General features: G+C 43.7%; 1 protein-coding gene across 9 annotated transcripts in view; it reads right to left on the bottom strand.

The window, feature by feature from the left end:
- Positions 1 to 25,143, bottom strand: part of ZNF827 (zinc finger protein 827) — a 169,554-nt gene that overhangs the window by 58,799 nt on the left and 85,612 nt on the right. For 8 of the 9 annotated variants that reach the window (XM_045994052.1, XM_045994081.1, XM_045994071.1 and 5 more), the window contains exons 6-7: positions 19,422 to 19,661; positions 16,994 to 17,051 (exon numbers count right to left, since the gene is read on the bottom strand). In XM_045994052.1, coding sequence (XP_045850008.1) covers positions 16,994 to 17,051; positions 19,422 to 19,661 — 298 coding nt within the window. The remainder of the gene's footprint in view (positions 1 to 16,993; positions 17,052 to 19,421; positions 19,662 to 25,143) is intronic. The other variant, XM_045994062.1, reaches the window with a different exon arrangement.

Below are 25,143 nucleotides of genomic sequence, written 5' to 3'. Positions count from 1 at the left end.
TTTACATTACCCAGAGCATCTGGCCCCAAGTGCATTAAATGTACCCAAGTAGGCTAGATTTAATGCGCGCGCGCGCACACACACACACACACACACACATATACATATATTTACACACACAAATACACACGAATGCAGGATAAGGCATTTTTTTTAATGGTGTTAAGAGAATATAAGAAGATTGTGCTTAAAATGGAGAAAGAGAAATTCTATGACATCAGATGAGCGCCATCTGTATATTCTGCTGGTTGGTTTTATATTTAAGGTGACTATATGAAACATCGTCTTTGAAACACTGTTAAACCCACAGTCAGGACAGCTGAGCCCTGAATTTTACTCTTGCTCTGTGTGTCCTGCCAGTGTGTTGCGCCCAAATGAAGACCAACGGCCCGACTCAGAATCCGAAAGGCCTACTTGAGGTTCTTCGCGGAGGGGTGAGAGATTTGCCCTGGCTTACCCACTTTCTGTCACCCGAGCCTCAGGGCCAATAGCATGCCTCAGAAGGACAGCAGGGAGGCCAGAGTCAGAGGGCCATTGCACTGAAGGAGACAACTCACTGGTCCCCACAGAAGCTGAGACTGCGTCCTAGAAATGTCTCGGTTTGGAAGGAGTTAAGCCAGCTAACAGAGAGATCTTCATTTCCCATGAAACTGAGGCTCCGACTTGAGTGACTCTAAGTTCCCTAAGTGACTCAGCTAGAACTAGAATCAGGATGTCAGACCCAGCCAGGGTCTTGCTTTATTACAACCACGGGAACTGCGAACACAAAGGCTCTGGATGTTTTCAGCTAGAGGACCTTAACCCAATGGCAGCATCCACCATCCATGCCTCAAAAGTAAACTATACATAAGTATTGTGATCACATGTGAGAAGACCCCCATTATCAGTGAGGTCCGATCTGGAGAACAGAAAGCCCAATTTATTTACAACAGAGGAAATTTAACGGAGGGAACTGGTTCACAGGTGGTGGAAGGTCCACAGGGAGCAGTTATGAAGCCCAGAGCCACGAAGAACAGGAGCCAACCACCACACTGATGCTGGGGGTACAAGAGTCAGTGGTAAATGGAGCCCAAGGGCTGGGGACACCTGCGGGAGGCAGAGCCATGGAGGAGGGAGACGCAGCTGCTGCAGGAGACAGATGGAAAGGGAGTGGTCTTCCTTAAGTCCCACCCCCATCTCCTGCCAGGGCTTCTGATTGGTGGAACCATCCCAGAAGCCAGGGAGAGGTAGACTATAGGGACCTGGTCCCCTGCAAAAGTGCCCATCAGGGGAAGGAAAAGATCTGAGGGCACACAAGACTAGGACTGCCATGACTGGTGTTGCTTTTCTAAACGTGCCTCAAGGCTACGGTTGCTGTCATTAAATATTAAAAGGAAATATTAAAATAAAAATCGGAGACATATATTTATAAAAATAAAACATAATTAACTACGATTTTATAGGACTGTTAGGCTAGATTCAATGCAACTTTGTGCAGAGTGCTTTTTAGTTATACCTTAAACATAAAACCATTTAAATAGGCTTAGGGAGTGACCTGGCTATAGGCTAGTAGGTGAAGGGAAATGGGGAGACATGGTTTTATGCCAAAGAGCTCAACACTTGTAAGTGATACAGAATACTAGAAAGGACAAGGCAGTGCAGTACGGTGGCTAATAGCATGCGCTCAAGCAGCTCTGCGTTCAAATTCCAGCTCTGTGGCGTTTGGCTGTGTGGCCTTACACATATGACTTGGCTTCTCTGAGCCACCGTTTCTTGTCTATAAAGTGGGATGATCACAGCGTTCGCAGCTCACAGAGAAGCTGAATAAGATGGTCCACAGAATATGCTTTCCTAGTGCCTGGCAAACACGAATTGTCCAATAAATGAGAACTACTTTTTATTTGTACCTCTGTCTAACTCAAAGAGGCGCATAAATGAACCAACTTTTCCTTACAAGTTGACTGAAAGTGTAGTTTTCTTATATAAAATGAATGAAGAAAGAGTCACTCTGACTTTGAAGAGCCTCTGACTTCTGGGTGATGAGGTTAATTTCCAACTCTTCCAGTAAGAAAACTTTATGATCAGAAGACCTTTAAGGACTTAGACCATGGAGGATTGTGGGTCAAACCCAGAGTGTAAGGCTTCTTGATCCCTATCTCATTAGCTCAGGAGCTTCCAGATGAGGGGGTGGAACTACCTTGTGTCTGAGTGGACGGTTCACAAGGGGAGCACTAGGAGCTGGTCCCTGGGCATGGGATGAAGGTCAGGCAATGGGCCTGCATGTTACTGTGACTCTGGCTATTAAAAGCACTGGCAATCTGGGAGTTCAGGGAAGCCCACGAACTCTTCGGTCAGAAATGTGCAGACTTCCCTCTGAGAGCATCACGAATCCCAAGAGGGGCCCCCTGACGGGCATCTCAAAATATTACCTATCTTGCCATGGAGAAATGTAGGTACTTCCCTCATTCCCTCGGACTGACAGTAGCTATAGAGTGAGTGCCTACGACATGCCAGGCCCTGGGAACATAATGGTCGGTCAAACTGGCTATGGCTGCAAATCTCAGGGAGCACAAAGACCTGTGTGGGGACATGAAAGGGAGCTGCATGGAGACTAACACTGTGGAGGAGAGGGTACGCGGTGACCGTGGTGTTCTAGCCTAGCTAGAAAGGCCACCCACGGCTTTCTTGCAGAAGCTGCAACTGAGCTGAGACCTGAAGGGAGCGTAGGGTGGTCGGGTTCCAAGAGGCTGGGGACATGTCCCCTGCACAGCCAGACAACACAGCCAGTCTGTGGAGCTGGCAGAAGGCACACTGAGGAGGGACATGAGGCCAAAGCCTCGGGCATGCACACTGCGTGCAGGGATCATGACTTTGTCCCACCAGCAGCAGGAAGCCTTATTATACTTTAGGAAAGTGAGGGATGGACTAAGATTCCAGTTCCAGGAAGCTCTGGCAGGGGGCGGGGTGGTGGGGGCTTGCAGAAGACAAGTCAGGTGGCTAGAGTAGCGGTCCATGTGGACATGGTGATGCTGGTGGCCAAAGCTTCAAACCATCAGCGACATGTGCAGAATGGATAACCGTGTAAGAGCTAGGGCAGGTAAAGACCGCGGGTACATCTCAAACCAACCCTCAGGTTTTCAGGTGAACCAGGCCGAGGCTGCCGCACTAAACGCTGGGAAGAGCCTCCTAGGTTTTGCTAAGAGGTGGAAGAGGGTGAATTCTCCGCCCCACCTGTTCTCTGGGACAGTGCAGATTTCCAGTGATGGGAGGAGACAAGCCCTATTACCACCAAGCCACTCAGAAGAAATTGAGTTGAAAGGGAGACAATCACTGAGGGTAACAGCATTCCAAATAATTTTCTACCCCGGATGCAGCTTTATCCTGCATAGAACAGAAAAGGTTTCTTGTGAGGGACAGGGAGTCACACTGAATACTAAAAAGGCACAAAAGGGCAAACAATGTTATGGGACAAGGAATCAATGAAGACACCTTCACAAGTCAAGGCTGTCTAAGCCTGGTGCGAGGTCTTGTCCAGAAAGAGACAATATTAAGGTTAACAGAGAGCATGACTCTCGGGCCACATGCATAGCGCAATGCTCTGCCCTTTTCTGTGTCCATTCTGGGGGAGTGCCATGGTTTGGCACACAGTTTCGCATCTGAAAGATCAGAGTCTGAATTCCATACTGGCCATTTAATAGTTAAGTGCCTTCTGGTCAAGTTGACAATCTCTCTAGCCTCAGTTTCATCACTGGAAAAAGCTTTAAATATGCCTTCTTTCTAAGGGTGCAGCAAGGGTTAAGGAAGGTGTTTCCCAGTCAAGCCCTCAGCACCTAGTACTTGCTCAATAAAATGTAGCAACTGGTGCATATATTGCTACTAAGTACCTGGCACTGTTCTAAAGTACTCTGTGTACTTCAATGGCACTTAATCCTCACAAGAGCTCTGCTACCATTATTATTACCCCTATTTTAGGGATGAAGATATGCAAGCACAGAGAAGTGAGGTGATTGCCCATGCCCATGAGCTGAGCCCCTGAGCCCGGATTTGAATACAGGCAGGTTGGCATCACGGTCTGCACCCTAACCCACTAAGCTACATTGCCTTTCCTGTGATCCCTTAACATCTAGGCAGCTCATGAACAGTAGAGAACTCAAACAGACCTTGCAAACAGAGAAAGAGGAAGGAGGGCTGGAGGGGGGGATGGGGCAGCCATTTCAAGATGCAGGATCCCAGATAACTAAAGGAGAACTTTTTTCAATGGAGAAATAGAACAAGCGAAAATGATTTAGTCTTTACGTCCCTGTAGAAGATATGCCCCAATTTTCTAAAGCTTCTGCAACCCTGAGGTCAGTATGCAATCCTAAACATTCCCCACTGCCCACATGCACTGCTTTTGAGAGCAAGCTCATCTCCGTTATGAAGCTTAAATGAAGACGTCAGAGTAACGAGAGGCCTCTATTTCAGCACAGATACGAAACTCCTGGTGGCACTATGGCTACACAGCCATATTAATGTCTATTATTCTCGCAGCCACCTAGACTGGCCTCTATGCTCAGGAAGTGGAGGAGAAATAACCAAACTTGGAGTACGCTCTGCATAGCAGGTGCTTGCTTAATGGGATTGGATCTCCAATGACATTGGTCATCTTCAACTTTGCCCATGTTCTGAGGACAGAAGACACTGCACTTGCAATTTCGCACCGGGCGATGTGATTTTCAGGATGCCCAGATGGTATTCCTTAAGCTCCTTGTCTTTTCCCATGCCTCATGCATCTGTAAAGTGCAGAACCCACCCGCTCTTAGCAGAAGCCCAGGTCTGCAATGGACAAAGCCAGCACTGTGTTCACGCGGCAGGGTTGGACAGTGGTGGGAGAAGGGGGCGGAGAGGGGAGCTCCAGGACGCGCCCAGCACGGAACAAACCCGGTCTGCCTCTCCCCAGGGAGAATAAGAACAGAAATACAGACTTTTCTTGATATGATCGACTGCAAAGCACATTGGTTACTGTCCTTCAACTAGTCACTTAGTCGGTTCCCAGTTCTTCCAGAAACGCAGCCAGCTTGTGACTGCTGCATGGCTCTCACTTCCTGACTCCCCAGCTGCCTAAATTTTAGTCATTTCACTCTGAAAAAGCCTCTCCAACAGAAAGTGAGCTGAAGAAGAGGAAAAAGGAAAAAACTGTCTTAACGTGATTTATTTCTGGTTAACATTTGTGGTGAAAAGTTGCTAACGGAAGAGGCTGAAACTAAAAGGCAATAGGAGAGGGGATCACCTGTCCTCATCTAACAAAATCCCCACCTGCCACAGCATATCACCTTTGGCCCCAGACAAAGACAGGCTACCCGGAACCTTAGTTCATACACGTAAATGTTCAAAAGCAGCATCTGGATGCCGCCCGTGTAGACTCCCCCATTACTTTTCTTGCCTTTTGCTACTTAGAAAAAACAAAAAGTTTATCTATTCAAGTCTCTTTTCTGGATGTAAGTGCAATGGACATTCAATGTATATTTTCATTTTTCTCTTGCAGAAAATCTAAGCGTTAAAATATGGGGGAACACGCTGTCACTGTGGCTGGACAATTCCAGGCATCAGACCACATGAATCGTAGGGTCAACAGCATGAGGCTGCGAGAAGGAAAGATTTACAATAAATAATAAAACAGTTCGTAAAAGATTATCGCTGTAAATAGTGATACATTTTGCTAAGTGCCGATTGTGGCACAAATATTTCCACCTTTAACATCTGAGTGCCAACTGGGAGCTGTGTTTCATGCAGAACAGAAGTCCATCTACTTAAAAACCACCCCTCCCTGTTCACCAGCATTGAAACCAACATGTTACAGGAATTATCATGTTGATGACAACAGCAAAATAAAACAAGAAGGAAAAGGGAAAGCAGAAAATGGATACAGTATGTAAGATAAAGTTGGGAAAAGTACTGTATTTTTTTTTTTAAGATTTTATTTATTTATTTGAGAAAGATAGTGAGAGAGAGCACGAGTCAGGGGGACAGATGGAGAGGGAGAAGCAGACTCCCCACTGAGCAGGGAGCCCGATTTTTGTCGGGGGCGTGGGGGTAAATCCCAGGACTCTGAGATCATGACCTGAGCTGAAGGCAGACGTTTAACCAACTGAGCCACCCAGGTGCCCCAGGAAAAAGTACTTTAAATAATGACACAATTATTTCAAAGGAGCAATGGAAAGTAAATATGCATTTTTCCCCCTTCTAAAAGATAATTATAACTCTTAGGACTGAACTTGGGAATGGCCAAGAGAAAAGACAGATTAAACAAGGGAAAGAGACTGCTCTGTAGTGAGTTTTCACTCAGAACCCATAAGGATCTTTCTACTTCGGGGTAGAATGAAATTCTATTAGTGTAAGAGTTTCAGACAAATCATGCAGAAGTGTTACTCTGACTTCATTTGCACATTTACAAATTTTTTCCTTAATGAATAAAAAACATGGTGTATTTTCAAGTTCAAGTACTTGATGGGCTATTCAGCTATGTCTCATACAACATACTAGGGCCTCAGGATTTATGTCCAAAAGAATCTGGGTTAAGTTTTGTTCCGTTTTGTTTTGTTTTAAGGAAATTTTAAGAATAAGTGATCCGACTCAGATATTTCTGAGAAGCTAGATATTGTGAAAGGTTTGGTGGGGGTCAACGTCTTCTCTCTCTAGCGGCTACCCACTCCCCAGCAGACCCCAGTCCCTGGGTCACCTCACCAGATGGCCCTGTTTAAGGGCTTGCCAGTTATCTACTAAGCCCCAGCTATTAATTCAAGTCAGTAAAATAGGAGTTTTCTGGACCGATATATCCTGCGTTTTTTTAAAAAATATTTTATTTATTTATTTAGCAGAGAGAGACAGAGAGTAGGCAGAGAGGCAGGCAGAGAGAGGGGGAAGCAGGCTCCCCGCTGAGGAGAGAGCCTGATGTGGGGCTCGATCCTAGGACCGTGAGATCATGACCTGAGCTGAAGGCAGAGGTTTAACCCACTGAGCCACCCAGGTGCCCCATATCCTGCTATTTTTAAGACTCAAATTCCACATATTAATCTAAAACCACTGTAATGGTCTTTTTAAAACTCTGACCTCTGAATCACTTCCACCTTGAGACACACCTCAAGAGTGACAAACGGCATTAACATCTTGAAGTGAGCAGGAGACACTGGCTGTAAAAACAATCTTGCGTGTCTCCAGAAGCCTCCAGAAAAGACAGGCAAGAGAACAAAGTGATTCCAAGAACAAATCTTACTCTCATTCAAGGACTTTCTGCCTGTGTGGAATATATATGTGACAGATTGAAATGGACACGGGTAACTTCCACATGGAATCTCCACGCGTAGATAATGACACGAAAGGAAATGACAACACACTGGAAATGTTTTCTTTGAATAAAACCTAGATCTGGCTAACAAAAACAGAAGACCGTCCTTGCAGAAGAACGAAAAACATTGTTTTTGTTTTTTTTTAAAGCTTTCCCCACATATTAAATATAAAATATAGGATTATTCAAAGATACGGAATGGAGAACCAGTCGGATTAGTTCTTACTATCTTCTCAACATTTCCTCAAGTACTTTAAGGTCAGAAGAAACTTTCTGAGAAGCTGGAGTAGGTTGTGTGAAAATATGCCCACAATTGAACAACAAAACATCACCACACTTTCTTATTGATTTTTCAGTTTTTATAAAAGGTCAAGCAACATTATTTCATTTTCAACTTGATTTTCATTCTTAATGCATAAATTTTTAGGAAGTACTTATTTTTTTTATCTCAAATACCACTGGCCTTGATTAATTTCTTTGCTAATAATTTATAATAGAATAATAGATGCTTAATAGATTTTTATATATTTGCATATCTATGTGTTTTATAACATTTATAAATGATTGTATTTGAAAAACATTAAATCCTTAGTTCTACAGATCTCTGTAGAAAAATTGTTAGTACTGGGGTACCGGGGTGGGCTCAATCAGTTAAGCATCGGTCTTCTGCTCAAGTCACGATCCCAGGGTTCTAGGATCAAGCCCCGTGTCGGGCTTCCTGCACTTAGTGAGGAGTCTGCTTCTCCCTCTTCCTCTGCCCCTCTCCCATACTTGTGCTCTTTTTCTCAAATAGATAAATAAAATTTTGAAGAAAAAAAAATTTAAAACACTTTTTTTCTTTAGAAGATTTTTTTAGTACTTTACAAAACCCTAGCTAGGTCATATTGCTACGGTGTAACAATTGCTCCATCACCTTGGACTGTATGTGGTCCTCCCAACTTCCAGCTTGGGCCCTCAATTTCATTTTGGTGGGGAGATTAGCTGCTGCTTCTGACACGGGCCCGGATATTAACATTTTAGGTATAGCAGTTGGTGTCAATTTTCCTAGGAACGTTCTAGCAGTCTGTTAAAAAGGTAATCATCTATAATGAAAGAAAACAGTTTTAATGGTGTTCGCCAACACTGCCCTTCTCTTTGCAACACCACAGAAATATGGACCCCCTATTCTTGAATGATTTTAATGTATTTATTTTAATAAAAGAATTTGAACATGGGGGTGGGGACGAGTGCTCAGGACTAAAACTCATTGCAAGCCTCTGACCCGAAGACAACTGTGACCATCCAAAACAGCAAGTTCCCTACTCAGGCTTGACAGGGACACAATAGAGGAGAACACCTACACCCCCAGTGGGCAGGCTTCGAAACCTGGCTGTTGATGATGTTGGATGCACACATTTTCAGAGAAAGAAGGACTGTACTGAATAAAACGTGAATAATCACTATACACTGGCAGACTTCAGCCAGGACGTTTATCTACAAATTGAGGCTGGCACGACAGACTCAGTGGGTTTCTAAATGGGGCTTGTGGGCAGATGGAGAGCCAAGGTCATTCGACTACTCATATGGGCACCAGATTTTCATCTTTAATTTTCAGAGTTGACAAGAAAGCTAAGTTGTGTCTCCTCCTCCTAGTTCATTGATATGACCGCATACTTGGCTGGTGCCGATCAAACAGAACTTTCTCAGCAATTAAAAACACTCAAATGTGTTGTTGATTCTGTATGATGTACAATGGCATTGTGGAAAATATTCTTATTTTTTAGAGATATACATCAAAGAATCTGAGAATGAATGTTATGATGTCTAGGATGTGATTTGAATATATATTTTTAAATATTTTATTTATTTGAGAGAGTGAGAGAGCACAAGCAGGGGTAGCAGCAGAGGGAGAGGAAGAAGCAGGCCCCCCGTTGAGCAGGGAGTCCCATGTAGGACTCAATCCCAGGACCCTGGGATCATGACCCAAGCTGAAGGCAGATGCTTAACCATCTGAGCCACCCAGGCGCCCTGGGATGTGATTTAAATTGGAGGGAAGAAAAGGTTCATGAAGTAAAGTGTGGCAAATGTTTTCTCAGTGGGTGATGGGAATGTGGTGGTTTATTTCATTATTCTTTCTACTCTGTTTTGAAATTTTTGATAATAAAAAAAATCAATAACAACAGTCAAAGGAAAATTCCAACCCAGACAAACCATCAAAGAGAAGAATAAATGGCAGTAAAAGAAAATATACAAAAGAACAAAAATATACAAAAGAACAAACACAAATGCCTCCCTGTGAACAAAATGCTTGACAGCACTAAGAATCAATAAATAAAAAGACTGTAACTATAAAACAGGATTTTATAACCTCCAATCAGTGAAAAAAAATTAAATTATAAAGCCCAAGACCTTTGAAATATTTTCTCTCTCTACCTCTTCTTAGCTTCTGGTAGAATTACAGATTCAACTTTTTTGAAAGTCCATTAGACAAATCATGCAAAAGCCTGAAAACTGAATGCTTTTTTGAAATCCATTTACCCCCAGTTTGTTTATATTAGCAACAGCTTGGGAAAACCAAACCAAACCAAACTCTTGATATCCAATAACAGGGGACTGATTCAATACATTATGACATGTGCAAACACTGAACACTATGTAAACATTAAAAGAATAATACTGAGTTATGTTTACTGGTACGGAAAGAAGTTCTTAGGATATTGCTAGGTGAAGAGAGAAGCCTGCAAAACTGTATAGACAGTTGGATCCAGTTTTTACAGGAAAGTATACGTATATAAACAGACAGAAATTCAGCCAGGAGATACACCACCAACTTAGCCGAGGCGGTCTCTATGTAGCAGCATTGATTATAAATGATTATTTTTTTCTTCTTTGTGTTTTCCTCCAATAAAAGTTCTTTTTAAAACTTAAAAAAAGACTCAGTTTTACAGTGTAGGATTCCTCATTGTTAAAGAGACTCTTAGTTTTTTTAAAGAGTAAGCCGAGGGATGATATAATGGAAGGCAGTTTTAAGACCCAGGTGGGCACAAATGTCTGTAAGTCAGGATTCCACCAGGATCGGGCAACTTTAGCTGGAGGAAGGCCAAAAGCTACAGAAGGGAGAGGCCGCTGAAAATATCGGAGAACATCAGAGCATCTTACGAAGAAATACATATTGGTAATGTTTTTTAAATTTTCTTCTTTCAACAGCACAAATGCCTTCTATTTCGGGTTGTCTCAGAAGCGGGCCAGTCTGCACAAGCTAACACCAAGTTTTCAAGGAACAATTCCTGCTGCTGTAGCTCGAGCATTCATCCACTGTGGGGCCATGAAACTTCTCAGGACAAGGAGCACAATGCCAGGCCTTGTGGAGGGCCGCTGCGGCGGCGAGGCCAGACCCAGAGAGCCGGAGCCAACCGTAGACCACGGAAGTGAACCTGCACGTCCAGATCCACGAAATGTCAGCTTGTGAGGAACCTGGATCTCCCACGGGACTCAGACTTTAAGCATAAACAAGGACAACAGGCTTTCTGCTCAGGTGAGCCGAGAACAGATGAACTCAGTCTTCCTTGCAGTGACCCAAGACTCTGTCCTGTGGAAGCTGTGAGTAACACCGGTGAAATGTGGATGCTCTCTGGTCTGCATCACCCAAGAGGGCTTTTCACCCCTCAACAGAGGCCAATCCTTCTATATCTGATATGCTTCTAGTGACAACCACGGAGATACTCTAGCGAGAAAATCCCAGATAGGAAGAACATGACTGGGCTAGCACCTAAACCACATATACCTTTTGGTCATGTCACCCCTGCATAACCTTTCAAAGGTGGCTAAGGGAGAAAGCTGGATGTCTACTTAGAGAGCCTGACACAATTATACTTTATCCCTGGCTATTCTGAGTTACACAAACAAGATGGACCACTGGTGTAAGCTGCTAGAAGGAAAGGCAGCAGAGCTTGTGGGAAATGAAGAAGAGGCACAGCCCTCTTTTAGATCCTCAAAGAGAGATTTAAACTTGTCTCTTTACAATAACACAATACCAAATGGTTCTGGAAGCATATTATTTCAACTGTAGCAGTTCAAGATAGACATCACAGATGGAAAGAAAAATGGCAGGGGTGATACAGGACAAATACAGTGCAGGAATAAAAAGTACTGAGAAAGCTCTGGTGAAATAAAAAGGAAAAAAACCCAAGTGGCAGCAATGGACAAAATAATTTCAGGCTGTATGTAAAACAAAACAAAACAATCTACTGTTTTCAAGGATGACTTTAATTTCTTTGAAAACTTAAAACTCAAAGATAAGTTCAAAAGGATGTATTGCCAATGAAAAGACAGTCAACATTTGTGCCAGAGCAGCTGTGGACAGTGGTTCAGGTTGTGCACTGCACAACCTGCTTAATCACAGGGGGCTGCTTAATCACAGGTATCAAAATGTATGTATTTATTGTGACGGTATTCCAGTAGATGGCAGTATCTTGAGTAAAAGTGGCAAAGTTTGCAGGGGCACCATTTGGCCCTCAAGAGCCTTGACTTCACCAAAAAAAGCACCGAATGTCTTAACTGCAGGAACTCCATGGAATTAGCAGCAAATTCCATTTTTTTAAGAAATGGAATCTCAATGCATTTAATTTTAAAGTCCCTAAATTTAATGGTTAATGAAAAAATGTGGAGAGCTACTAAAAAATCACCAATTTCATGTGCTCTCTTTCTTATTTATTTTCTTAATTGCTTTTGTCTAACCCAATGTTCTTTTTAAGTAATGTTTTACTTTTTAAGGTAACAGAGCATTATTCTCTTTGGCCTTCCAAAAAAATGAAAAGAGGAAATTGTACAAATTGATGCTTTTCCAAATGTGTGCAATTTCTATTACTGAATCGTAAATATTTAAGGACATGCATCCAAATGACCACATAGAAAAATTCTATATTGGACACTTCCAAGTGCATTCATCTTTTAGTGAGCACTGTCAGTGCCATTATCTAAATCATAATGAAGAGTCCACATTCCAAGTTCTGAAGATTGGGCAAATTAAATGTTGGTTGGCATGGCATGATACAAGTCTACCTTTCTCCGATTTTCCCACTTCTGCTTTTTGTCTTGTAATGGGGAAAAGGACAATTCGGGTAAACACTTCCTTACTTTTGGAATAAAGCAAGCCAGGTGTGAGAAGTTTTTCTTAAGGCCTGCAATCTTATATCCCCATGGACATTGAATTATTAATGGGTAAAAGAGAGAACAAATAACCAAGAGAGGGTTCTTGGCAGCCATTGTTTGACGTTCATGGTGTTACACAACATTGAGCATGTCCAATTCACCTGCCAGGAGCTATCTGATTCTTACTCTAGGGTTCCATTTTCTTATTTCGATCTTATCCAGCATCTGGCAGGGTGATGGTCCATGTCAGAAGATGTAGATCTTCTTTTTATTCCATTAAACTTTGGGATCTGGTTATGATATCATGCCTCATATATTTTCATCAACAAATGATCACATTAGCTGGTTATCTAATCCCTGCAGAATCAAGGCATGTGCTAGGAAAGGAAATAAAAAATCAGGATTTTATTAGTCTCTTAAGTGTTCAGTCCTTCTGTTCTCCTGGGTCTGGCTGGACTGTCTCCTCATCTTATTTATCAGGTAGAATGGCATTAAGAATGCTCCGTCCACACACTATCTCAAAGGAGATGCGCAGCCTTCTTAACACTTAGATTGAATTTGCTAGACTCTGAGGTTAAACAGGCAAAAGAACTGCTGTTTTAGCATTTACAGTGAAGTTCCAACTAAAGGACTGATTCAGTGGAGGTGCCCCTAGGAGGGCACAAACAAGGGTGGAGGGGTTAAGGTCAAGGCACTGGTGAGCAGGACCACATGACCCAATCATTTCAGCTGGTAAGTAGGTTGATTTCTCTGCTTGGCTACACGGTGCACTCCGGTAGACTGTTATTCTCCTTTACTTTTGGGAAGATGATACTAATTTAAGCAGCTGCGTCTCAGTTCTTGGGGTGAAAGAAAAAGCACTCTCAAACACGTTCTTAAAATGATGGATGGGATTTGCTTTAAAATAATTCAGGGGGAGGGGGAACAAAAGGAGGAGACCTTTCAACAAGGGTCATGAGATGATCATTGTTCAGACTGAGTGATGGGTACTTTCTCTACTTTTGTGTATGTTTGAAATTTTCCACTGAAAGAGTTGTGTTTTTTTTTTAATGAGGTAGGGAGCCAATGACCCAGAAACTTGCTAGTTCCCCGTTTCAACCTTTAGCCTCACTTAAACTTTTTTTTTTAATTGCTAACAAGGAATGCTGTCTAACATCATTTTCTCTCTCCCTATCTGCCCATCTTATAATAGAGATATTAACAAACAGCAGAAATACCAGTGGAAAGGATCTGAAGCGGAGGGAGGCACAACTATCAGCCTGTATGGGATATGGTGGGATATGATGGATGGTGGGCTGTGCACACATTCCCAAGCTTCATGCTCTCTTGGTGCCCAGGCATGGAAATCCATACCCCATGTCTTCTCTCCTTGGTTAAGCACATACTGGAATGCCAAGCTACAGTGTTTCTTCCTAGGCTGCTATACTTTTCCTTAGTTCTTGTGGTTGGAATGAGAGTCAAGACCAAAAAATGACAAACAATTGTGGAGAAAGTTGTGGGTTTATACAGGACAGGGAAAGAGAATCAGCTGCCTTCTTCCAGGATTCCACATCTCTTCTCTGCTCTTGGCACCCTGGACATCCAGACTCTAGGGCCAGGAGATCTCACTGAGTGGAGGAGCTCAGGCACCCCCTAGCATCTGGAAAAGCCTGACCTTCTGTACTGTGCTACGGTCAACATACCAAGGCCTGCCCTTCAGAATTAAACTATTTTCAGTGTACCCAGCAACTCTCAAACATGGCAGATTCTCAACTTGACTGCAATCATGAGCCACCGTTCTGGACAGCCAGATTCTTCTGGACCTAGAATAAGATCTCACTAAGTACCTAAAGATCCAGAGATAAGGAAATTTGGAGGCTTGATGTCATTCTTTTTGAAAAGTATTGCAAATCCTACCTTAAAAAGTAACCCCCATGAGCCGACCTTATGCGTACAGAATAAGAGTTCCTTCTAAAACAGGAATCGAACAAGAGAGGGAGCTGGCATTTTTCCCCCTGTCCCTGCCATCAGTTAATTGAGGTTAAGGAGGATTTCTTGGCACAAAGACGCTTGATTCTATTCCGCCTGAAGTAATGAGGTGAGAAGGTAAAAAAGAGATCTGTTTGAGGAGAGTCTAATTGAACAGGTTCCTACTCAAAGGAATAAAAACGCACCGAGGATTCTACAGAAGGAAAATAAACCCAGAATTCTGTAACGCTGCTTGATGAACGCTTACCATGTTGGGGACTCTCGGCAAGCACCTCTTCCTCTGCTTTGGGCAAAAGATCTGATTTGGATTTCTTCTTACTCATACTCTCCCAGCAAGAGAAGAATTTAAAGATTGCCTCATTTTTGCCAAATGGCTAAAAAAAAATTCTCTTCTATCCTATAATTATGCTCTAGCTCTAGCCAAGGCAATTTAGGCTATGAGACGCATTTCACTCATTTGGGGCTAGTTCAAACCTCCTCTTAGTCTTCCCAGAGAACACCTGAAAATCATAAAATAACACGCCTTTGCAGCATACCTTTCTGTTATATACATATTATGATGTGATCTTAAAGATCGAGCAGAGAGCCCACAGGGGGTGCTGTCGGGTCCTGCCCAGAACTCCTTTACTTCGTTAGCAGGCTCCCACGAGAGAGAGCAAGCGAGCGAGCAAGTGGTTGGCGGTGCTGGCTGTGAACGTCTAGGGGGAACTGCCTTCAACCTTGGAGCCTCTGCAATGAGGAGGTTCCAGATCCCCTGCTGGGGGTGACCCGAAGCTAGTGAACAGCATGGAGGTCCAAAGAGCTGGCCCCTTGCCTCCAGGCAGGCTTTACCCTGTGGTGCCATTCATGCTCCAGAATTCTCTGTGGGATCAAGCTAAAGCTGGAACCCAGCGAAAACTACGTCCTTGCTCCACGATGTCCCCTTCCCTCTCCTGCCACCTTCATTTCCCAGCAGAGTCCTCTGAGAGCACTCCCTCAATAGAGTCCCTTCCCAGGAATCCTTGTCTCGGCCTCAGCTTCTAAAGAACCTGACCGTGACACTTCAACAAACCTATGGAAGCAATTAAAATGAACATTGGTTATTTTTAGTCTGCTGTCTTTCATTGTCTCCCTAGCAGGACAACTTCATGGGTTTACAGCCATGGATGCAAGCATAGATACTAAACAGTCTTAAGATGACACATGGTGGAAGGTCCACTGGAATCCACAGCAGATAACATCTCCGATCCCAGCATCCAACTTAATAGACAAGTAGCCCTCCCAGCCCCCAGACCCATTTCCTAAAACAATGTGCAGCCCAGATCGAAAGACCCATTTTCCAACTGTGTACTTAATATACAAAGACAAAGCTGTGCCCCTCTTCTGTTCTGTTACAGCAAGTTTCGTTTTCCTAGTACTATACAAACTTCATGTGAGGCCAGCTGGCTCTGTTCTAATTACTGTTTGACATTTGATACCCCTAAATTCCAATTCATAGAATTAAAAAGGAAAAAACAACTCAGGTTAAGGTTCAGATGAGCACATGCCTGATGATGCTCTGAGGTTGACTCATACCACCTCAAAAGAGAAAAACATCATTTATCCTTCGTTGCAAGAACTAAAAACACCAAACCAGTCAACTGTTCCCATCAGGAAGAATCTACGTTTGCTCGCGAAAGCTTAGTTCCTTGACCGAAAGCCTTCTTGGGGGCTCACATCTCGTTCTCCCTATTCCTATTTCATCTGGTAAAGCCCGCCTCTGGGGCTAACCCAGGGACTGGAGGGGGGTCTCAGGGTGGGGGACGGTCCTTGAAAGCTAGAGCTCCTATCTCCCCTGGGGTTCCTTTCTCGCAGTGGTGGGGTATGCGTTAGTGGAGCACAGTTGGGGTCGGGATGGCCTTTCAGGCTGGGGATGAGTGGTGGCGCGGCTGGTCCTCCTCCTTCCATCTGGCCAACGGCTGGGCAGCCCACCTTGGCTGACCTCCTCAAACTGCCTTTGGCAAATGCACAGCATCCTTATCTACAGCTGTTAAAGACAAAGGTCTTCCTGCAGCCCTTTGAAGCATTTTCTCTGGTTTGAAAATGTTCTCCCCTCCTACCAATGCTGTGAGGTAAAAAACTGGGATATCCTTGGTGACCAGTGATCCGTCCACACCTGCGGAGCTACTCAGGAACACAGCTGCAGTGAGAACCTTGGTCTCCTGACTGGGTGAAGCCTTCCTGAGATACCGACCCGGGCCCTGATCCCAGCTGTGCCACCCGTTTAAACTCCCAAGTCAAAAAACTTCTGCAAAGAGAATAATAATATGACCTACTTCACAAAACTATTATAAGGAATTAAAAAAAAAAAAAACCAAAAACATCTGGAAAATTCTCCAGCCAAGTAACAGCTATTAGATGTTTGATAAATATTAGTGGTCTTCCCCCTTGGCGCTATTGCTTTCTGTATTATTTCCACAAAATTTCTCACACAAACTGGGGGCAAAAGGCATGACTCCTTTGAACCCAGCGGGAGAAAAGAGTTCGGGGAACGATGTGCCACGCATGATCGGGGCCTGATGGCCCACGCAGGGGGTGTTCTGAGGGGACCCCCCCTTCCCCAAAATGGCCTACCTGGTGGTCGTCCGAATGGTGTTTTCTTTTGTGTGATTGTGCTCTTTGCTCACTTTTTCTGTAAGAAGAAAGAATGAAACATCCTTTGTAGGTTGTTCTTACTCAATTTGTATCTCTAAGGCTTAAACAGAAACTCCCTCAGCGTTTCTTTTTCTCTCTTGTGGTTTTCTTTTGGTTTCCTTTGTAAATATTCAAACCCTCCCTGTCTTGTTCGTAAAGACAATCATTAAAAGCATATAGAGAGCATCCACAAAAATATCTTAGTAAAAACCAATCAAAGGGAAACAATCACTCACAAATTTCAAGTGTGTTGTCTGATTTTAACGAGGCCTTAATAAGCACACATACACACGGAGAGATGCGGCCCAGAACCCGTTACTCCTACTGCATGTTTCCCCAGCTGAAAATTTCTGCTTTCCTCTGATTCAGCATGAAAATTGCAGTTGTTGCAACTGTTCCGCTTCTGACTTTGATGACAACCTTTAAGCATTCTGTATTGTCAGGCCCCTTTGTGCGAGGGGATATAAAAACAGCCATAAGACCTCTGGGTTCTGCAGTCATCGAGCGCTTATTCTGATAAATGTCACCAGGGACAAAAAAATATCATTAGACAAGCAGAGGCAAACCCTCCCTTTTCTGTCTTGAGGTCTGTATCTACCAGCTGTCAGGTATTATTTAATTAGCTTTCAAGAACACAAGAGTTGAACTCCGGCCTTCCCAATCCAGTTCAAATGGGAGGATTCTGCCCTGACTGTCACAGCCCTCAACGGCTTCAGCAAGCAGAGAAAACCTGGCCAGCTCGACGAGGGTTTCAGGTTTCCACGGCAGAGCAAATAAAAAATCCCGATCTTCGGGATTTTTGAACAAATTTAAACAAATAATTTGGAAAAACGAAAGACTTACAACATCCACCTAATACTTGTAACACTAGTCTGAAATGGCTACGCGCAAGTTGGTGTGGACGGTTGCTTTCTGTGCACTAGACAATGACAACGAGGCTGGATTTGGATTCAGAGGCAGCATTCTTTCAGGGAGCAGGAAAGCGGGGCTAAAAGACTTGCGTGAGGTCACCCAGGCAGTAAGTGCCAGTGCCCGGGTGAGAACTCTCAGACACAAAGTTTGTCAGTGATAGCAGACAGTGATAATGTACTGGGAGAGACAGAGACTTTCTGAAAAGAACCACACACTGGCCTCACTTTTGCAAACTGTAACTGCTAAGTCATTTTCAAAGTTATATTGCTTCTAGATATGCTTTCAGCTTGTTTAAAAAAAAAAAAGAAAAACATCTTGTAGGATTTGGAGCTTTGGGGAGCTTGGGACGATCCACGTGTCCTGTGAAGTTTATGGAATTAACTATTTCCATTACTGCAAGGCTTTGCACAAAGAACAATCCCTGTTTGAGAAGCAGGAGGCCACCATTTTCGGGACCAACTGATAGTTTCAAGCTCTGGCATGTGTCACCGGCCAACAACAAGGTAAACTATCATGATGGTATACAGATTCTAGCTTCTTCTCCCTGATATTTTTCTTAGCAGGGAAAGCAAGTGAATACTTAAATAATGAGGCATCTCATGGCGTTTTGAATATGCTATCCATAATGAAACAGAGCTTCTCAAACATTCATAACAAACTCTGCTGATGCATGAACTTCTATACGCAGGCCAATGCTTGAGTGTGGACAAGCTCTGTGTATTTCATATGAATCTGAATCTTATATGTGTCTGTATCTTCAATCTCAATCATGTTCAAATAATAACAGCATGTTAAATTTGTTCAGGACCAACACTATGCAGCTTGAAAGAGTTAACAAAGGTAACCAAGAGGACCATCAACTGTTCTATCAGGACACTTAGCTGAGCTGGTAATTCCTACACCTGTGAATTCCAAATATTCAAAGTAGAAACGATCGGTTTATAGAAAAACGCTCTGCAAGGGGATAGCTGGAAAGAGTCCTCACATTTTCATCTACTCCCTTTTCTTGATTTTTTTTTTTTTTGGCAAGATACAGTAAAATCTTAATTCAAACCGCACTAATTTGGAATTCATGGTAATTTAGTCACTGTTGGAATAAATTGAAGTTTATCTTTTGAACATTCGGGAAAAAAAAAACCAAGAGGCTGTTAATCAGATCAACTGCCTAAGCAAAAGTCGAGGTGAGATGTTTAGCCTAGTCAACAGGGATCATTTGCACGTAACTGAATAGAGTTCTAATTTCAAATGATTCTTAACTATTTATTAAAGAAAGTTTGGCAGGAGTTCCACTTGGCAACATTTTATTAACTGTTAGTTTGAGTGGCAGTATGCATGTTAAAGTAACAAAATTGATTTCTGCCTGAGAAATTCTATAATGCGGGTGTTTTTACTTTGTTAGAGTGGCTTTCCTTCCAATTATTCCCAATTATTGACATTTTTCTGCACAGAAATGTACCTGACAGTTGAAAGAGAAGCTCGGAAGCCATCTTCACAGAGATGTCCTGACTGAAGAGGTTTCTCTCTGGGGGCACTCTGCCCTCTGGCATCTTCTGTAAGGGTTCGGTTTTCTCTCGCCCGATTAAAGTGCTATAGCCAACATTCCGGCTGGGTGATACCGAGACATGCGAGTCCTGGATGTCGACCTCCATGGGCTCCTCTTTAATCTTCACCATCTGAGTCTCCTTGTAGCTCTCTGCTGCAAGCAGGTGAAGGAGGAGAAACCAGAACACCACGGTTTTAAAATTCTGAACCAAACCCAGTTTCTTTTCTTTTTTTTTTTTTCCTAATATTTTATTTATTTATTTGACAGACAGAAATCACAAGCAGACAGAGAGGCAGGGCAGAGAGAGAGGAGGAAGCAGGCTCCCCACTGAGCAGAGAGCCCGATGATGCGGGGCTCGATCCCAGGACCTGGGATCATGACCTGAGCCGAAGGCAGAGACTTAACCCACTGAGCCACCCAGGTGCCCCATCAAACCCAGTTTCTAATCACAGAGAGAACCACCGGGATTGTTTCTGGGAGCAGGTGAGACAAGCGCCACAGCACACGACACACAGACGGAAAAACTGCTAGTTCAGCCCACCTGGTTTCCTGGGAAGGTAGGGAACTGAAGCCCAGAGAGAGTAAGTGGCTTGCCCAAGGCCACACCTGCACCCGCAGAACCAGGCCCAGCCAGGTCTCCGAATCTAGCACTCGGGCTCCGGTGACCAGGGTCTCCCAGCCACACCCCCATGTGCCCCATCCTCCCTGCTATACTGCTCCCAGAAGTAACAGAGAACACAGTGAACTTCTATCCCTGTTTCAGGACTTACTCATTTCAGCGAATCCAATCAAAGCGAACATTTTAATATGACAATTGTCTCCCTCTATTTTTAAAGCCCTGACCAGTTTTTTCTCTCTCTCTTCTAGGGCACTGAAATTAATAAAGGGTAAACAGGGTCGATTCAACTGAGACATTCATACCTTGCTGGGAGCTAGTAATCCTCAAGACCACCTAGGAAGTTAATTGCAGCCCAAGGACCAACACTTAGAAAAATAGCAATCTTACAGGTTATAATAATGGTTCAATTTACTGACTGGTTTTGCTTGAGGTGTGACTATTAGATGTTTGATCTTTAGTCGGAAACATACGTTGTCTTGCCAAGTCGGACTGTTTTTATGTCCATGCATTCTGTAGTGCTAATGACAGAGCCTCTTTGAAACAAGGTGGGGCAATTAGCCCAGCCATTAATTTGGGCCACTTTAAAATGAGAACACTTTCAAATCAATAAGCATTTATTAGTAACTACAGTATACTCAGCATTCTGGGAAAGAAAAAAAGAGGACATAGAATAGTGGGTTGAGGGGTGACCCCTCAAATTCTGCCTATGTCCTAACCCCAGGAACGTGTGAATGTCACCTTATTTGGAAAAAGTGGATTTGCAGATGTGATTCAGTTAAGGATCTAAGATGAGATCATTCTAGGTTACCCAGGTAAGCCCTAAAACCAATAATAAGTGTCCTTCAAATAGGAAGATAAGGACGAGACACAGGAAGGGCACGTGAAAACAGAGACAGTGCTCTGGACTGAATATGTGTTCCACCCTCTGCCCCAAAATTAATACAGTGAAACTCCATACCCAGTGTGATAGTATTTGAGGTGATTAGTCATGAGGACGGAGCCCTCATGTACATATTAGTGGCCCTATTATATTAGTGGCCCTATTAAAAAAAAAGACCCCAGAGAATGTCCAGACAGCAAATGTTTGGGCTCTTTGGTTTCAGACTTGCCAGCCTCCAGATCTGTGAGAAATACATTTTTTGTCGTTAATAAGCCACCCAGTCAATGGATTCTGTTAATAGCACCCTGATGGGAGCAAGACAAGAAATTAGAGTCATGGTGGCCGTAAGTTAAGGATTTCTTAGGGCCACCAGAAACTGGGAGAGGTAAGGAATGGGGCTCCCCTAGAAGCTTCAGATTTCGGACTTCTGGCCTCCAGGCTGCAAGAGAATACCTTGCTGTTGTTTTAGGTTACAAAGTTTGTGGTAATTTGTGATGGATGGATGGATAGAGCAAGAAGCAGCAGTAGGAAGCAGGCGGGACAGATGTGAAAGGGGAACCTCCCTGCTGTAAGCTGGACGGCTAGAGAGAACGACACGTTCCTTACAAAGCACGAGACAGGGTGAAAGCCAAGTACATGTGCCATTTATTGGGTTGTAGTAAAAAAGACGAAAGAGCACTTTTAATTGAATAATTACAATTAATATAGTGTTGTCAATAAAAGCTACGTAACATGTGGGCTAATTGTTCTTTTCTCCTTCCCGACATATTACACATGGTTTTCAGAGTAAATGACTTGGGTTTTTTTTGTCAGCAACTAAATTGCCAAGCAACTGTTATATTTAATTTAGATCCCTTCCCCCTTTCCAAACTCCTGCCAAGCCGTTGTTTCTCCGCGTATCTGAGAGGCTCATAAAAACCAAGTTGATTCAATCATGCTTAAAAGAAAAGAAAGAAAAGAAAAGAATATGAAGCTTTCAAAGTCACATGCCTAGCTTCTTTGCCTCGATCTGTAGTCCACCTGACTGTTTCTGGAGTACAAACTACACCCCTTGCCACCTCTTAGGGATCTGATGACCTGACAGCCACCATGACCTCTAGCGACCTCACCCATAGGTGCCGTCACAACGCACACATCCCCCTCTGTGCTCCCTCAAAGTACGTAATGTTTGGAAAATCAACAGTGGGGTCAGTGACACAGGTATGTAATGATGTCTCTGAACCCTGCAAGTCATTCCAAGGCTTGAAGACAAACACAAAAATATACTAGGAGTCACTTAATTGCACAACAATCTCAATGCTATGAAGAGCAAAGCTAGAAAGAAGCTCCAGTATCTTACTCTTTTTCCATCTCCTTTCCTCAGCTTTGCCCCTGGGTTAAAAAATCATCTGGCTATGGGTACCACTGGCTTAAATGGCACCAGGTTTTGAAAGCTTCTTGGGATAACTTCAAGTATGATTTACATGAAGTGCTTTCTGCCTTTTCTTACGACAACTCTTGACCTTTCACGAATGCACAAAAGACTGATTAATGATAAAAACCTCTAGCATTTTTAATCCACCTGATAGACTCCAGACTCAGAGTTTTCAAGCTGACATCTCTCAATGGGCAAGTGAGACATAATATAAGAAATATATAAGAAAATATTTGCCAACTGTTCTCTTGCCTTTTTTTGTCGTTGTTGTTAAAGCAGAGATTCTTAACCTCAGCCCTGCTGACATCTGGGCCCACATCCTTCTTTACTTGGGGAGGCTGTGCTGTGTGTTGTAGGATGGTTGGCACCATCTCCGGTTTCCACCTACTGGGTTTCAGTAGCACTCATCCTCCAGCTGTGACAACCATGAATAACTCCAGATGTTGCCAATATTCTCTGGGGGCAAAATCTCCCAACGGAAAACCCCCGCTGTAAAGTTTTTGCCACACTTCGGTTTTCAATCCCCTTTCCCCAAATTTAATCAGAACCCAAGGCAAATAAGAAAGAAAAGCTCCTCTTTAGCTTAAAGCTCCCCCCCATATTAATCACCATCTCAGCCTGGTACCTGGACAGGCTGGCCTAGGAGGCAGGAGACAGGCTGATTTAGGAACAGATCCTAAGTCGGCCAGAGATCCTACGGGTGTCCTGACAACACAGTGGTTGAATTAATCTTTTTACTCACTCTTTACTCACTTTACTCACTTTGACTTCCACACCCAGGGACATGTCTATTATACAGGGTTTACCCTTTCCCATCACCTTCCCTCTCACACATATCATAAATCCTTTTAGAATCTCTTCCTAAAATAACAGGACAAATACTAACTTTACCCCAAGTGGCCTACACTGCTATTCCGAGAAAAAAAACTGGCACGTGGAAAAAGGTGAGAGACGGTGTTAACAGTAAGGTTATGCCTGGGAGGTGGGTTGTAGGTGACTGTTTATTGCAATGCTCATTTGTATCTTGTAATTTTTCTATGATCAATACAGATATTCCGCCATTTACTTACATTTTTAGAAAATAAAAAATGACTACATATGCCCATAAAAAAGATGATTATTTCCTCTTTTAGAAGCATTCAGAACACTGTGTATGCCTGGTGGCATTGCAAGAGTGGGTTTGCAAATCAGATAAGTCCGATTCGAACTTGCTTGGCAACTGCAGGGGAAAAGCCATGAGAATTTCATAATACGGTCTTTTCTACTTTCACAAACACAGTACACATAAGCAATGATCAATTAGTATTATTTCATTCATCAGTCATTTGGTCCTCGCACCATTTGAAAAATGTCTGCTAGGTACTATGTACTACGACGGAGGAGATGTGGGATACAGAGGCAAAGACGACATGGCTCTTGCCCTCAAGCACTTTAAATCTACATGAGTGATCAGACAAGTATAAACAGCCCCTAGTAAAAGAGGTAAAATTAAAATGCAGTGTGGGAAGAGGAGTCAAGGAAGACTGGGAACCCAAGCACAAGGTGGAATTGTACTCTGCCTGGGGTGTCTGGGAACTATCAGGTCGGCTGTGTTGGCTGGAGGGCCAGAACCGAGGGGTGGAAATGGCACCCTGAGTTAGCGAGACTCACGAGGTATAAACCTAAAAGCAGCTCTACTTCTGTCTCCCACTGTCTCAGGAAGCCTGCCCTGCAGAGGAGTTCCTCTCTTGTCCCTGGGTGAAAACTCAGGCCCCATAGCCTGATTAATTCTTAGCTAATACAAAGCCTTACAGTCCTTTAAACAGCAAAATGATCTTGATTCAGAATCCAGAAGTTTCAATCCATTTGTTAGTTTACAGTTCCACCTCCTGGGAGGGGAGTCCTTGCCTGAAGGACTGAGATCCCTGGAAGGATCTACAGGTAGCCTTTTGTGGGGGAGGGACTCACATCAGCGCTTCTCCCTCTCTTGTTGCCTTCTCCCCAGCACACTAGCTGTCTCCCCAGACCCTAGAAAAGACTAGAGGAGAAGGGGGGAGAGGGGACGGAAAGCTCTTTGCCATCCCATTCTAGAACGATTTCACCCTATTTAGACCAGCAGGTGTTTCTCTCATGGGATTCAAGTGTGGGCTCTTCAGAGACCTATAGCTTTTTTTTTTTTTTTTAAAGATTTTATTTATTTATTTGACAGACAGAGACCACAAGTAGGCAGAGAGGCAGGCAGAGAGAGGAAGGGAAGCAGGCTCCCTGATGAGCAGAGAGCCCAAAGCAGGCTCGATCCCAGGAGCCTGGGACCATGACCTGAGCAGAAGGCAGAGGCTTTAACCCACTAAGCCACCCAGGCGCCCCGAGGCCTATAGCTTTGAAGTGATCTTTCCCCTTAAGATCCCTTTATGTGGCTGAACTCCGTCTTGTCTACGGTCCCTTATTCCCTCCACTGCCCTCTAATGCCCAGGTGGAATCCACCTGTCCATCCCATTTTGTCGTTGTGCAACCACCAATGGTCTAGGCGGCCCCACCGGAAGGCACTGAAGGCCATACCCAGGCCAGCCCTTCTGGGTGAAAATGGTCTACACTGGGGCCAGGGTTGACAGCTGCCTCTGTACTTGACAGGACAAAGAGTGCAAGCTCAGTCCTCGCCCCCCTCCCCCACCACACAGCAGCATCTCTCATGCATGCAGTCCCCAAAGCAGCTGGCCATTTCCCACCCTCTAGCTTTCCCAAG

This window comes from Meles meles, chromosome 2 (assembly GCF_922984935.1).
Source record: "Meles meles chromosome 2, mMelMel3.1 paternal haplotype, whole genome shotgun sequence".
NCBI lineage: Eukaryota > Metazoa > Chordata > Mammalia > Carnivora > Mustelidae > Meles > Meles meles.
Note: the sequence above shows the minus strand (reverse complement) of the source record. Positions and strands in the feature narration are given on the sequence as shown.